At 34.7% G+C, this 13,025-nt stretch overlaps 1 protein-coding gene across 5 annotated transcripts in view; it reads left to right on the top strand.

Annotated features, from left to right (window-relative positions):
• The window catches only part of prc1b (protein regulator of cytokinesis 1b), a 22,872-nt gene extending 9,847 nt beyond the window's left edge, over positions 1 to 13,025 (top strand). For 2 of the 5 annotated variants that reach the window (XM_056462053.1, XM_056462055.1), the window contains exons 3-14: positions 64 to 186; positions 2,809 to 3,042; positions 3,136 to 3,306; positions 3,956 to 4,105; positions 4,221 to 4,368; positions 4,455 to 4,591; positions 4,685 to 4,780; positions 6,977 to 7,123; positions 7,272 to 7,382; positions 9,706 to 9,813; positions 9,938 to 10,117; positions 12,540 to 13,025. In XM_056462053.1, coding sequence (XP_056318028.1) covers positions 64 to 186; positions 2,809 to 3,042; positions 3,136 to 3,306; positions 3,956 to 4,105; positions 4,221 to 4,368; positions 4,455 to 4,591; positions 4,685 to 4,780; positions 6,977 to 7,123; positions 7,272 to 7,382; positions 9,706 to 9,813; positions 9,938 to 10,117; positions 12,540 to 12,611 — 1,677 coding nt within the window. In that variant the 3' untranslated portion in view covers positions 12,612 to 13,025. The remainder of the gene's footprint in view (positions 1 to 63; positions 187 to 2,808; positions 3,043 to 3,135; positions 3,307 to 3,955; positions 4,106 to 4,220; positions 4,369 to 4,454; positions 4,592 to 4,684; positions 4,781 to 6,976; positions 7,124 to 7,271; positions 7,383 to 9,705; positions 9,814 to 9,937; positions 10,118 to 12,539) is intronic. The other 3 variants (XM_056462054.1, XM_056462056.1, XM_056462057.1) reach the window with 2 other exon arrangements.

The following is a 13,025-nucleotide window of genomic DNA, read 5'->3' as shown; positions in this document are numbered from 1 at the left end:
TTGTTCTCTTATATTTAGTGGTGATCATTAAAGACGTTTAAACTAACAAAACATACTTTGTAGGGTCTTCTGGACATGATGATTTCAGAGGAAGAGAGCCTACGGAAACGTCTAATGACCAGTATTGAGAAATGCCACAAAGAGCTGAGTAAATTGTGCTTGGAACTGCAGAGTCCTCCATTTCAGGTAAGTAGTTATACTAACTCTGGATACTAACTATAGATAATCAGATAATCAAAAAGGAAGCACATTTTGGTCTTGTTTGATGTATTTTCTATGGAAACTGGAAGATTAGGAAGCTATCCCTGGGGAAGTAGACTGTTGTACAAGTACACTAGCATTTTGATGTTTGTTTTGATGCATCTCAAATGTTTGAAATGATTACAGTTTGTATTTTAGTAAGAAGTCTCTTATGATCACCATGGATGCATTTATTTGATAAAATCATACAGTTAAATAACCATATAGTGAAAGGTAGACTCTTCAGCTGATCCAGGGTTTTGTGGAAACACAAGTCAAAATCTGCTAACAGTAATTATTTAAAATATGTATAATTTAAATTTTCGTGTCTTGAATCTATTGATCATCATCCTCACTCAACCTAGAGTATTACATTCAATTTTTTTACTGTATTTTGGTCAAATAAATACAGCCTCTGTGAGGATTAAAATGAAACCAAGTTTCGACCAATAGCATATGTTTTTTATCCAACAGACTTGTTCTTAAAGCCACAAAACTCCTATTTTGTTTGGTAATACTTTAAAATAGTGGTCCATTAGTTAATATATTTACTAACATAAAAGAAGTATGAAAATTCTCCTTAAGCATTTTTAAGTATAGTTCAACATTTACTAATGTGCTTGTAAACAGATAATGCACTGAGTTAACGTGGACTAACAAGGAACAACTGTATTTTCATTAACTAATGTTAATAAAGATTAAGAAACACTGTAATAAACGTATTATTCATTGTTCATATCAGTAAATACATTACATTAACTAATGGTTAATGTTAAACTGATTATCAAATATTTACTATTTGAAACAAAACACATTTTGCATTATTCTTGTAATCTGATCTATTAAAATATGATCTTATTTTTAATAAAGCTAACATTAAATGTAATTAAAAACATGTCCAGTGCTTAAACATCACTTGTGGTCTTTCAGTAGTCATCACTGCCTGCTTGATTTTTTTCAAAAGGTGGAAGTGGTACAAAATTTAAAGGGGTGGTCCAGAGTGTAATTTTAAGGCTTGGTTGTGTTTATAAGATGCAAAGCAATTTGTGCTCATGTTTCACTTGAAGGAAGTCACATAATTTTTTCATAAATCTCACTTGGATTATATACAGCTACTCGGCTAACATGAAAACAATATTTCCTAGTTCCTCTGAAAGGCCCGCCCTCAAGTGACTCTGCATGGTCATCTGTCATAATGTGCTGCGATTCGCAGATCGGCTCCTCGTCACGCCCGCACATGCTTGTGTAAACAGTCTGTCAACCTCATGCCCGCTCTCTAAAATAAAATCTGACAAGAGTCTGTAACAAGTGAAATTGGGGTGCGGCTTCTTTAAGAGAAATCGCCTTAGTGTGTGTGTATGTGAACTGTCTGTAGACGCGTATAACACGAGAAGCGCATGTGCGCAGGACCGATGTTTCTTTTTCTTTTTCTCTGATGCTCAGATTAAGTTATTGTTCTGTAATATACAGTGACGCTGTTGACAGAAGAATAAAGCACAAGATGTGACATGCGGCTTGTGTGAGCCTTGATTTATTTTCTGGTACTACACGAGTTAGGCGAGCTCTCCTGTATTTTTTTAACTCAACGCGTTACATGACGTCTTTCACATATATTCAGAATATGCAGGTGTAAGTAATATGAATCGTTTACATATATTTTGCGAGTTCATTATGTGAGATGTAAAACGCATGGAAAAGCGCCTCATAGAGAGACACGTATGCGCTGGTGAAGAGCTTGTGTGTTTACAGCAGTTTGACTGCTAAATATTAATTTGTTGCTAAATTGTTTGCGGTGCCAAACAGCATTTCCCGTAGTTTACATCTTTGCTACAACATACCGTTAAGGCTAGACACTGTACATGTCATGATCAATTTAAACAAAGAAAAACTCACAGGCTATAGCTTCTGCTTCTTGGAGCTGCTCCTTCTTTGAGGAGATTTCAACCGAATCCAGCACTGAACTGGGAGAGATTCTGGAAGCTGTGTTTTGTCAAATCATGCTTGCTATGTATTTTATAATTCTCTGGAACATAATTAAAATTAAACTGTAAGCACTTCTGTCTTTGTGTCGTGTCATTTGGAAGCCCAAATACAGAAATAGAAGAAACTCTTTGGAAATAGCAGCGTTTGGACAACATTTCAGCTTTCTCCGCTCTAACATTACAGTGCCTCTGGCCACGCCTCTTAGCTGTGCAGTGTGTGTGCGCGGTAAAAGTACGTTTGTGATCTCATCTCACTGGCCCGGAAGTATTTTTTGTAGTCTCCAAAATTCGTTCATTGTAAGCTTTGCTAAGCTAACTCTGTAAAAACCAAGGTCTCCCTTTTCACTGAACTTCATTGAAGCGTCTTACATTCAGAGATGCTGTTTATGTTCACACAGCTACATTACACATCAACTAAAGTTTAAAATATGATATTGTAGTGGACCTCCCCTTTAAAGGAGGTGGCTGCCTTGTAATTCTTTATGCAGGAAAACCCCTGACCTTTTGTTTTTATAGGGTCTCTATAAAAATAAAGGGGGGAAAGCTTTCAAAGCATCTTTTTTTTTGTCATTTATAATAATTTTAGGAGGAGAAAAGTGGCACTATGCTTCAGCGGGAAAAAGAACTCCGGACCCACGTTGAAGTGATGTTAAAAGAGAAAAATCAGAGAATGCAAGCACTGAAAGCATTAACCGAGCAGGATCAGGATCTCTGTGACCTTCTCTGCTCGCAGCCGTTTTCTATCTCTCCTGGTTGTGTTCCATCTATGGAGCAGCTGGAGAACTTTCATCAGCACATCTCCTGCCTCACTGCTGAGAAAGTATGACAATTCTTCATTTTTATTTTTCCACACAGTCTGACTAGATTTGTACATAATGGTTCAGTTTGATTTACAGTATGTTTACCTTTCCAGGACCGAAGACATAAGGAATTTGTCACGTTGAAGAAGCAGATAATACTTTGCATGGATGATCTGGATCAATTGCCTGAGACTAGTTTTGAAAAGGATGTGGTTTGTGAAGATGAAGAGAGTTTTTGCCTGTCTAAAGAAAACATTGATTCACTCAAAGTCCTCCTTCAGCAGGTACAACAAAAGCTCACAGTGACAAACTCCGTTAAAAGTTAAAGGAACACTCCACCCTTTTGGAAATAGGTTCATTTTACAAGTCCCCTGAAGTTAAACAGTTGAGTTCTACTATTTTTTAATTTATTTAGTCGATCTCCAGATCTTGAGTGAGTACTTTTAGCTTAATATAGCTTAACCTAAATCAATGAATTGGATTAGACTATTAGAATCTCACTCAATAAAGGGTTTTGATAAATTTCCTATTCAAATATTCAATCTTCTGTAGTTACATTGTGTACACAGAGTTCCAATGCTATTTTCTAAGTTGATATGGCTAAAATGAAGGCAAGGATTTGGTTCATACTCAGTCTTAGTACATGATATAACGACAGAAAAGTAAAACTTTAAATAGGAAAATTATTGAAACTGCATAATTTTAATGATATTTTAGTTAAAAATTATTTATGAGCAAGATGCTAATAGTCTAATCGATTCAATGATCTATGCTAAGCTAAGGTAAAAGTGCACCCACCAGACCCGGAGATTATCTGAATGGATTCAAATATGGTCAAACTCAACTATTTAACTTGTAAAATGAGCCTATTTTCAAAATAACAAGTGGAATATTCCTTTAACAACTGTATAATCTCATATTTAAATACTTCAGTTGGAGAGCAGGAAGGCCGAGAATGAACGTGTCTGTGGCTCTTATCGAGAGACGATCCTGGAGTTGTGGGAAAGGTTACAGATTCCACAAGAAGAGCGTGATGTCATTTCTGAACACATGACCCTGTCAAAGAAGAGGAATATGGAAGCTGTTAGTAACTTTATTCTGATTTTATTTTTAATTATACATCACTTCATTAATTAATGCTTCTGAATGGTGTTGCACTGAACACTGAAGATGAAATTATTTTGTCCTCCTCCACCAGTTACAAGCTGAGGTCAAACGTCTTGAGGAACTGAAGCTTAAAAACATGCAGAATGTTACGGAGACCATTCGGAAGGAGATCGGGGTATACTGGGAAAAATGCTTTTATAGCGCTGACCAGCGACAAGCTTTTGTGCCCTATTATGATGGTGAGTTGTTTTTCTCTAAATTATACTTTACTGCTAGTTTACAGTTCAAAAGCTGTGTGAAATATGACGGTTGCCTTTTCTCTTAGATGATTTCAGTGAGGAACTCCTGAGCCTACATGATGCAGAAATTGTGCAGCTTAAACAGTACTATGAGGATCATAAAGAACTTTTTGAAGGTGTTCACAAGTGGGAGGAGAACTGGAGACTTTTCATAGAGCTTGAGGTAGGTTAAATTGTCTGAACGTGATTGTCAAATATTTTAACATGAGCTAATTTTCTGATTGGAAAGAGTTGTGTTTTGATTTTTTTTTGATAGGAAAGAGCCAAAGATCCATCCAGATTCACCAACAGAGGAGGAAACCTTCTAAAAGAGGAGAAACAAAGGGCTGACATTGTCAAAGGTCTCCCTAAGGTAATTATGACATGTGTGTTTAGATACAGCGATAGTAAATATTTTAGCAGCCTGTTGGATTATTAAATTAATAAATAAACTGTGACAGTAAAAACAAAGTCACATTGTTAGAAAGAGATTCTCAATGCTCAAATAAATGTAACATTTCCAAAACTGATGATAATATTGCTAAAATCACATCACAAATCACAGAATCAAACTAAACATTTCTTGAGCAAATTATAATATGACACTAAACACTCATTTTCAGTTACTATTTCTATACATTAATGCTTTTTAAAAGTATCTAAACTAATGCATCCAGTTATAGTGGTCATATGAGACTGGATTTCTGGAATATCATGCACTTTTAAAAAAGTGTATTCCAGACATTGAAATTGAATTTTATATTTTTGTTGTCCAAGTCATGGAATATCATGAATTTTTGTTTGTCATTTTACTTCCCATTTATCAAAATGTATTTTTTGGGGTAAACTCTATTTTAAGGAGACATAATTACATGTAACTACTGAGTAATATGAATTAATAACAGTTGAAGTCAGAATTATAAGCTCCCCTGAATTATTATCCCCCTGTTTATTTTTTTCTCCTGTTTCTGTTTAATGAAGAGAAGATTTTTTTTTAACACATTTCAACATATAATAGTTTTAATAACTCATTTCTACTAACTGATTTATTTGATCTTTGCCATGATGACAGTAAATAATATTTGACTAGATATTTTTCAAGACACTTCTACACAGCTTAAAGTGACATTTAAAGGCTTAACTAGGTTAATTAGGTTAACTAGGCAAGTTAGGGTAATTAGGCAAGTTATTGTATAATGATGGTTTATTTTGTAGACTATTAAAAATATATATAGCTTAAATGCGCTAATTATTTTGACCTTTAAAAGTTTTTTTTATATTAAAACTACTTTGATTCTAGCCGAAATAAAACAAAAAAGACTTTCTCCTGAAGAAAAAATATTATCAGACATACTGTGAAAATTTCCTTGCTCTCTTAAACATAATTTAGGAAATATTTTAAAAAGAAAAAAAAAAATCAAAGGGGATTTAATAATTCTGATTTCAACTGTACATGTACTACTATATGGTTGGGGTAAGAATGTGGGTCAGGTTCAAGATTACATGTATTTTTGCTTAATTCATTGAAATTACTATGCTAAATGCGTGGATCATGTGGAACTACAAGCTTATATTGAAGTGTTACCCTTTGTGTTTTTTCTGCCTGTGCAGATGAGCAAATTTCTCAAATTTGGCACCATTTGCTTGGTTTTGCATTAAATTTAGTGATTTCAAAATCACAAAATTCTGGAGGAACTGCTCAACACAACAGCTGCCTTTTTTCTGTTCGTTATTGGTCATGGAAATTATGCTTTTAAAGGTCTTTTAAAAGTTTTTGAAAGTCATGGAATTTTACATTTGGAACCCTGATTTAAAGTTTAATTTCTGTTGTCTATATATTGAGATTCATAGGGATTTAAGCAGTATTGATTCAAGTAATTCAATTACTTTTCAGACAAAACAATTAGATTTGTAATTTAAATACAATTGTAATGTTGTAATGAGTAACTGATTTTTCTTTTAAGTAACTTACTCATCACTAATTATAAAGTTATTCAGTTTATACAGTTCATATACAGTAGGTGCTGGTAATCCTTGAAAATCAATTGAATCTTAATCAAGTGTTTTGAACATTTTAAAAGTGATTTAGATTTTGGAAAAGAAATTTAAAAACTGCTTAAAATGTAATTGTTTTGCTTTCTAAATTATTCATCTTACTAAATAGGTAATACTAACTCTTCCTAAATAAGTAATAAGAAACTATTTAAATAAAACTCTAGAGTCTGTGCATGTGCCTAGCTGCAGCGTTTTTTATTTATCTTCACTTTTTGCGATTAAGATAAAGGTTAATTGAGGATGAGAAATACATGAAATCACATATAAGAGAGTATATGACAGTAATTCAATGTTGGGCTTGGGGCAAACACGCCACTAAGCTAATCCATGCTATACTATAGAATACTATAGCAAATCGCATGTCATATAATGTGATAAAGTATGTACATGTGAAATTTGCCACTTAGTAAAATACCTGAAAAGTTTGAAATCCACCGGAAAGTGTCTAAAAAATGCTTCAGTTTGACTTTGGAAAAGGTGAAAGATCCCTGAAGTGTGTGTCTCTTTCATTTAGCTTGAGAAGAAGCTGAAGGCTGAGATTGAGCAGTGGGAACTTGAACAGAACAGAGAGTTCCAGGTAAACGGTCAGAAGTTCATGCAGTTTGTTAGTGATCAGTGGGAGTTGTACCGGCTTGAGAAGGAGCGGGAAAAACAGGAGCGGGTATGTATTTTACTAAGAGATGCGAATAGCCTGATCTTTTTTTATATATATGCATCCACCCAAATTTGTGGACTATTTTGTATTCACAAATGATATTTTAATGGGGAATGACCACATGTAAACATTAAAATTGACTCTAATAATGCAGCAACTAAAGAAGAGCAAGCAGACAGAGGAGGACATGGTCTATGGCACTGTGATCCGCACACCGACTAAACGAAGATTTCTGGGCAGCACAACACCTTGTAAAGCTCGAAAGGTAAATACAATATATTTTTTGATTGTGGAAGGTGTTAAAGGTCAACGTGAAACCCTGTTCGCAACCCATTTCACATGTAATTTGATATTTTTTAGAGAAAAAGTTAATGATAATGAAAAACAAGGGCTGGATTGATTGGGTTGTCAAAAGTGGGTGCTCATGTTGCCTTAACACTGATGCACATTAGGACTGCACAATAAAGGAAAGATATGCGATAGTGTTGTTAAGTGTTGCATTAACAATATATGTTATTAAATACTTGCTAAAAACTTGCTAAATGCTATTATATCTCAAATTATGCAATGATCATACTAACATAAACAGGTAATAGATATTTTCTGAGCTTATTAAAGGTCACGCTGCAATCATTTAGACTTTAAAAGAGCAAACATGTGATTCATGGTATTTGATGTTGTTTAGTGTTGCGATAACGATATTTCTTATGATCTAACTGACTTGCAAAATGCTATTTTATCATCAGTTTAAAAAACAACATTTTTATAGTGTTTCCACATTTCTTGAAAGTAGTAAAAGTACTTCAATTTTAGACATATGGGCCTTATCATACACCCGGTGCAAGATGTGTATGGCGCGATTTGTTACTATATTCAGACTAGCGCAACCCTAATTTTCATGGTTTGTGGCATGTTGTTTAAGTGCCAAATCCATTTGCGCCACTTTGTGGACTTATGGGTGTGCTGGTCTAAAAAGGAGGTGTGTTAAGGCGCATTGTTGACGTGTTGCAAGAACTGAAATAGACCACAACATTGACCATCTAAAAGCAGGTCTAAAGTCCAGCACAGAGCACGTTAGTTATGCACCTATGCAGGTCAAAATGTTTACACACTGCTTAATAAACACAAGATGTACATCAATACACAAATATCTTTACATATAAAAAATTTAAATGTTTAAAAAAAAATTGTTTTCTACATAAATATAAAACCCACTACCTCCAATCCTTCTTCACATCAGGGGTCTTTTTCTTTATTCATGACTATTTCCCTTTGTATAATGTTATTATTATTAGCAGTATTGTTTATTATATGGATATTTATATTTGTTTTAATAAAAACAAGTTTAGATTTGTCCACCTGTCGGGTTTTGGAGACGTCTGCATTACCATATGGGGCATAAGAAAAGGACGTGTGTTTGGATATAACGTGTGGTTGGATATAAGTTATTTGACCACACCATGTTATTATTGTTCATTTATTCGTTTGCTGGAAATTAGAACTGAATCTAGAAATAGTTTTTAAAACAAATCTTTGTGCTTAACAAATGAAATTAAATATGTAGGCTAATGGATGTCGTCAGTGGAGTGCGTACAACACTGTTTCCTTATCCATAAAAGTAAAGGAGTAAAGAGTAAAAGTAAAGAGAAAGAAAGTAAAAAGGCTAAATGGAGGAGGCTCGTTCTTTATCCTTGCACTGCAGATGGTGTGTTTTCTCACTAGTGAAGCGTTCAGTATGTAAATAGCAAATACGCTATGGCGTGACGCAACTGACTCTTAAAGGGAATGGGAGATGAGACTCTAATTTGTTTAATGCACGTTATTCTCAAAACACATTACAAGAATAAGCTCAACCCTGCTAGACCATGCGCTTAAAATAGCAAAAGTGGATTCGTAGCCGTAGACACATGTAGATCGTTGAAATAGAGCCCATGGATTCAGGTTTATGGTATTATTTCAACAATTGTACTCAATTGTCAAAAACAGAATGAAAAAACTGAGAAATTCTTTAATAAAAAATCTTGAATTTAATTCTTGTGCTATAACACTGACAAATAAGGCTCATTTTATCAATATTTCAGAAACTGCATTTGAATATCACCAGTATTGGATTTAACTAATTTATTAAAGTTCATTCAACATGACTGTGACATTTTTAAAAATTACATTGACATTTTTAATGTAAACTAAGTATAAGTGAAATGTGAAGTACAGTAAGGGCTTTCTAGCGCTACATATGCTGGGGTATGAATTACAAAGGTGCTTGATTTTAAATTAATGCTGCTTTAAAAAGTCCTTGAATCTGCTGTTCATGAAAGCATGAAATAATAATTGGTGGGGATAAAGAGAGTAAAGGCATCATCTGATTGGTCAGATTTTGATAAACAACCTATGCAGGCAGCACACAAATTTTTGGTACATAAAATTAAATTATTTTAAACTTAAATAAAAATGTATTGCACTTCTCTGCGATATGGATATCGCAATATGATAATCTTTTGACATGTTGTGCAGCACTAATGCACATTACATTTTTAATTAAATCAATGCATGGCTGCTGCTGTATTAACTCTTTGGCTTTTCCTCAGCTAAACGCTACCTCAAGTACTGGCACCTCTAACAGCACTATTCGATCTGTCATTGGTGGTACCGTCTGTCATTCTCCTATATCACGCCCTCCGATTTCAGCAATCAAGGTCAGTGCATGACCATAACAACGCTACCATTCTCAAGCATTTCATTAACTATTGTGCACAGTCCTTTATTGACTAAGTTAATATGTTGATTTTCCACTTCTCTAATGTATCTTTGTTTTTAAAGCAGGGTAATGGGGTAAAGACTCCAGGCCACAGCAAACCTCCTCATCAAGGTTTACTAGAACGCAATAAGGAGAATATCTGCCATCTAACCGGTGGTGTTGCCGGGATGACGAAGGTACCAGCTAGTCCACATCGAAACTTCAGCATTAACTCTGTCGCAAGCACCTATTCAGAATTTCAGGTAAATTCTTTAACCACTTCTTCACAGTCTGGTCAGAAGGTGTAAGAGCTTGGAATTAAAGGGATTGTTCCCCCAAAAATAATACTCATCCACCAATTCTTCTAAACCTGTTTCTTCTGTTGAACTCAAAACAGGATGTTTTGAAGAATGTTGGAGACTGGAAGCCATTGACCTTCTCCTTTTTCCTACTATGGCTTTTGGTTTCCAGCTTTCTTCAAAATATCTTCTTTTGTGTTCAACAGAAAAAAGAAACCCACAAATGTTTGTGACCACTTGAGGGTGAGTAAATAAATGATTTTTGTTTTTGATTAAACTATCTCTTAAAAATGTATAAAAGATGTGAGTTGTAAAGCTGGAGATACAGGCATAATTTTAAGCTAATAAAACATTGTTTCCAAAGGAAACTGTCAAGCCTGAATCAATTTAATCAAGGTTTGTTTGAGATGTATTTTCAAGTAACAGCATTACTTGACTGCACTTAACTATACTTAAACACACTTTGACTGGCTTATGTTTTTTTAAAATGGGCATTTTTGTACTCCATAATAAAACTAACATTATATACCTTTTATAAGGCATAATATATGGTCAAATCAGTATTTATTACCATAATGAACTCTCATGTTCTGATTTAAGACTGACATGAGGCCCTGAAATGATATTGGTAATACTTTACTTGAAGGAGGTATTCAAAAGACATGACAAGTCATGAATATGAAAGAGATTTATGACAACTGTCATTAAGTGCCGTTTGTCATCAGTTATGTCACATTTTAAATGCAAATTTGGCATTGTTTAAGCTGACTTTATGTCAACTTGACATAAACATTCATTCATTCAATTTCTTTTCGGCTTAGTTCCTTGTTTTAATCAGTGTTTTTTTCGCCACAGCGGAATGAACCGCCAACTTATCCAGCATATGTTTTTATGCAGCGGATGCCCTTCCAGCCACAACCCATCACAGGGAAGCACACACACACTACAAACAATTTAGCCTACTCAATTCCCCTACAATGCATGTCTTTAGACTTGAGGAAACTGAAAGTAGACCCATGTGAACACGAGGAGAACATGCAAACTCCACACAGAAATGCCAACTGACCCAGCTGGGACTCGAACCAACGACCTTCTTGCTGTGAGGCGATTGTGCTACCCACTGCACCACCGCGCTGCCCCCAGACATAAACGTATACATCATAACCTGTCATTGACAGCCTGATATTATGAAGACAACCTTGTTACAAATCTGTTGTAAACAGGATTGTCTTAAGGCCATTATAATTGTCATTATTATTTTTTTGATCACTTTGTTTTACAGTGGAACAAAATTAACTTCATTCATTTAATCATTCATTCATTTTCTTTTCGGCTTAGTCCCTTTATTAGTCTGGGGTTGCCAGCAACTTATCCAGCATATGTTTTACGCAACGGATGCCCTTCCAGCCGCAGCCCATCTCTGGGAAACATCCACACACATTACGTACAATTTAACTTACCCAATTCATCTATAGCGCATGTCTTTGGACTGTGGGGAAAACCGGAGCACCCGGAGGAAACCCACGCGAACACGGGGAGAACATGTAAACTCCACACAGAAACGCCAACTGACCCAGCCGGGACTCGAACCAGAGACCTTCTTGCTGTGAGGCGACAGCACTAACTACTGCGCCACTAGTTCGCCTACAAAATTAACTTGTCTTTTAAATTTCTAAGTAAAGGTGTCAATTCTTTGTCAAATACTTTTGCAACAGATTCATTAATTTTAATTTTAATTTGTACCACTCTCTTAAAAAACATTAATGACGCTGTTATAAAATGAATGACACAATTATAATGGCCTCATGACAGTCATGTTTATGACAGATTTATGACAAGAAATGTTGTCTTGGTAATGTCAAGGTGTCGTGACGATCACACAGACATATTATGGTGTATTTGTTTATGTCAAGATGTCATAACACAGACATCCCAAACAATGCATAAAGAAAAATGCATTTAAAATGAAATAACTGAGTGAAAGACACTTAATTACAGTTGCCATAAGCAAGCATGCGTAAAATCTCCTTCATACTAATGACTTTGGTCGTGCCATGATCATAAAGGAGTCATGCCAGTCTTATGAACACCCTTTTGAAGTAAAGTGCTCAATTATTTCTCTTGGCCTCTTTGAACTGGACTGTTTTCTCCTAATCGGCACATCTAACATACTGTCAACTTCTTTATTTGTAATTTGCAAATCAGACTAATTCCTAAGTGTCATCATCTGTCTCTTTTTCTACTACAGCTTATATTGTAAGTGCTCAAGGTATTACTATTGTGTATGTAACTAAGGCATTTAGATTGTAAATATAACCAATATTTAAGAGATCAGAAGAATCAGTTTGTGTATTTCAGAAATTAATCTGTCATTTTGTTGTTGCAGCGAGACCTCTCCAAGTCATCTAAATCAAATCATGTGCCTGAAATCCTCAACTCAACCATCATTCAGCTTTAACTCCATTGCATGCAACGCTTTGCGCTATCAGGACCAGGATCTTTACATGATGGTTTGTGGGTTCTTGCTCTTTATTGCAATAGCTATGCATTTTATATGTAAATGAAGGTAATCTATATTTAAACGTTTTGGAGGCATTCTACATGTATGTTGACTTTAACACTTGGACAAACACTGCTTTATGTGTACTTCTAATTTAACAAATGAATGTCCATTTTAATGTTACATCTGGTCAGCTGTCCCAAACTAAATAAGATTTTTTTTAAAAGAAATACTCTAGAGCTCTTTCTCAGTGTTAGCTACTTTCTCAAAATCACAGGATGTTTTTGAATGTTTTGCACAATGTAAAAAAATCTTTATTGTATTCTATATGCCATTGTACAAGTCACTATATAAAGGTTCACTTTTAAACAA

The sequence above is a fragment of the Danio aesculapii genome, chromosome 7 (assembly GCF_903798145.1).
Source record: "Danio aesculapii chromosome 7, fDanAes4.1, whole genome shotgun sequence".
NCBI classification, from domain to species: Eukaryota; Metazoa; Chordata; class Actinopteri; order Cypriniformes; family Danionidae; genus Danio; species Danio aesculapii.
The sequence above is the reverse complement of the archived record's forward strand: the minus strand, read 5'-3'. Positions and strand labels throughout refer to the sequence as shown.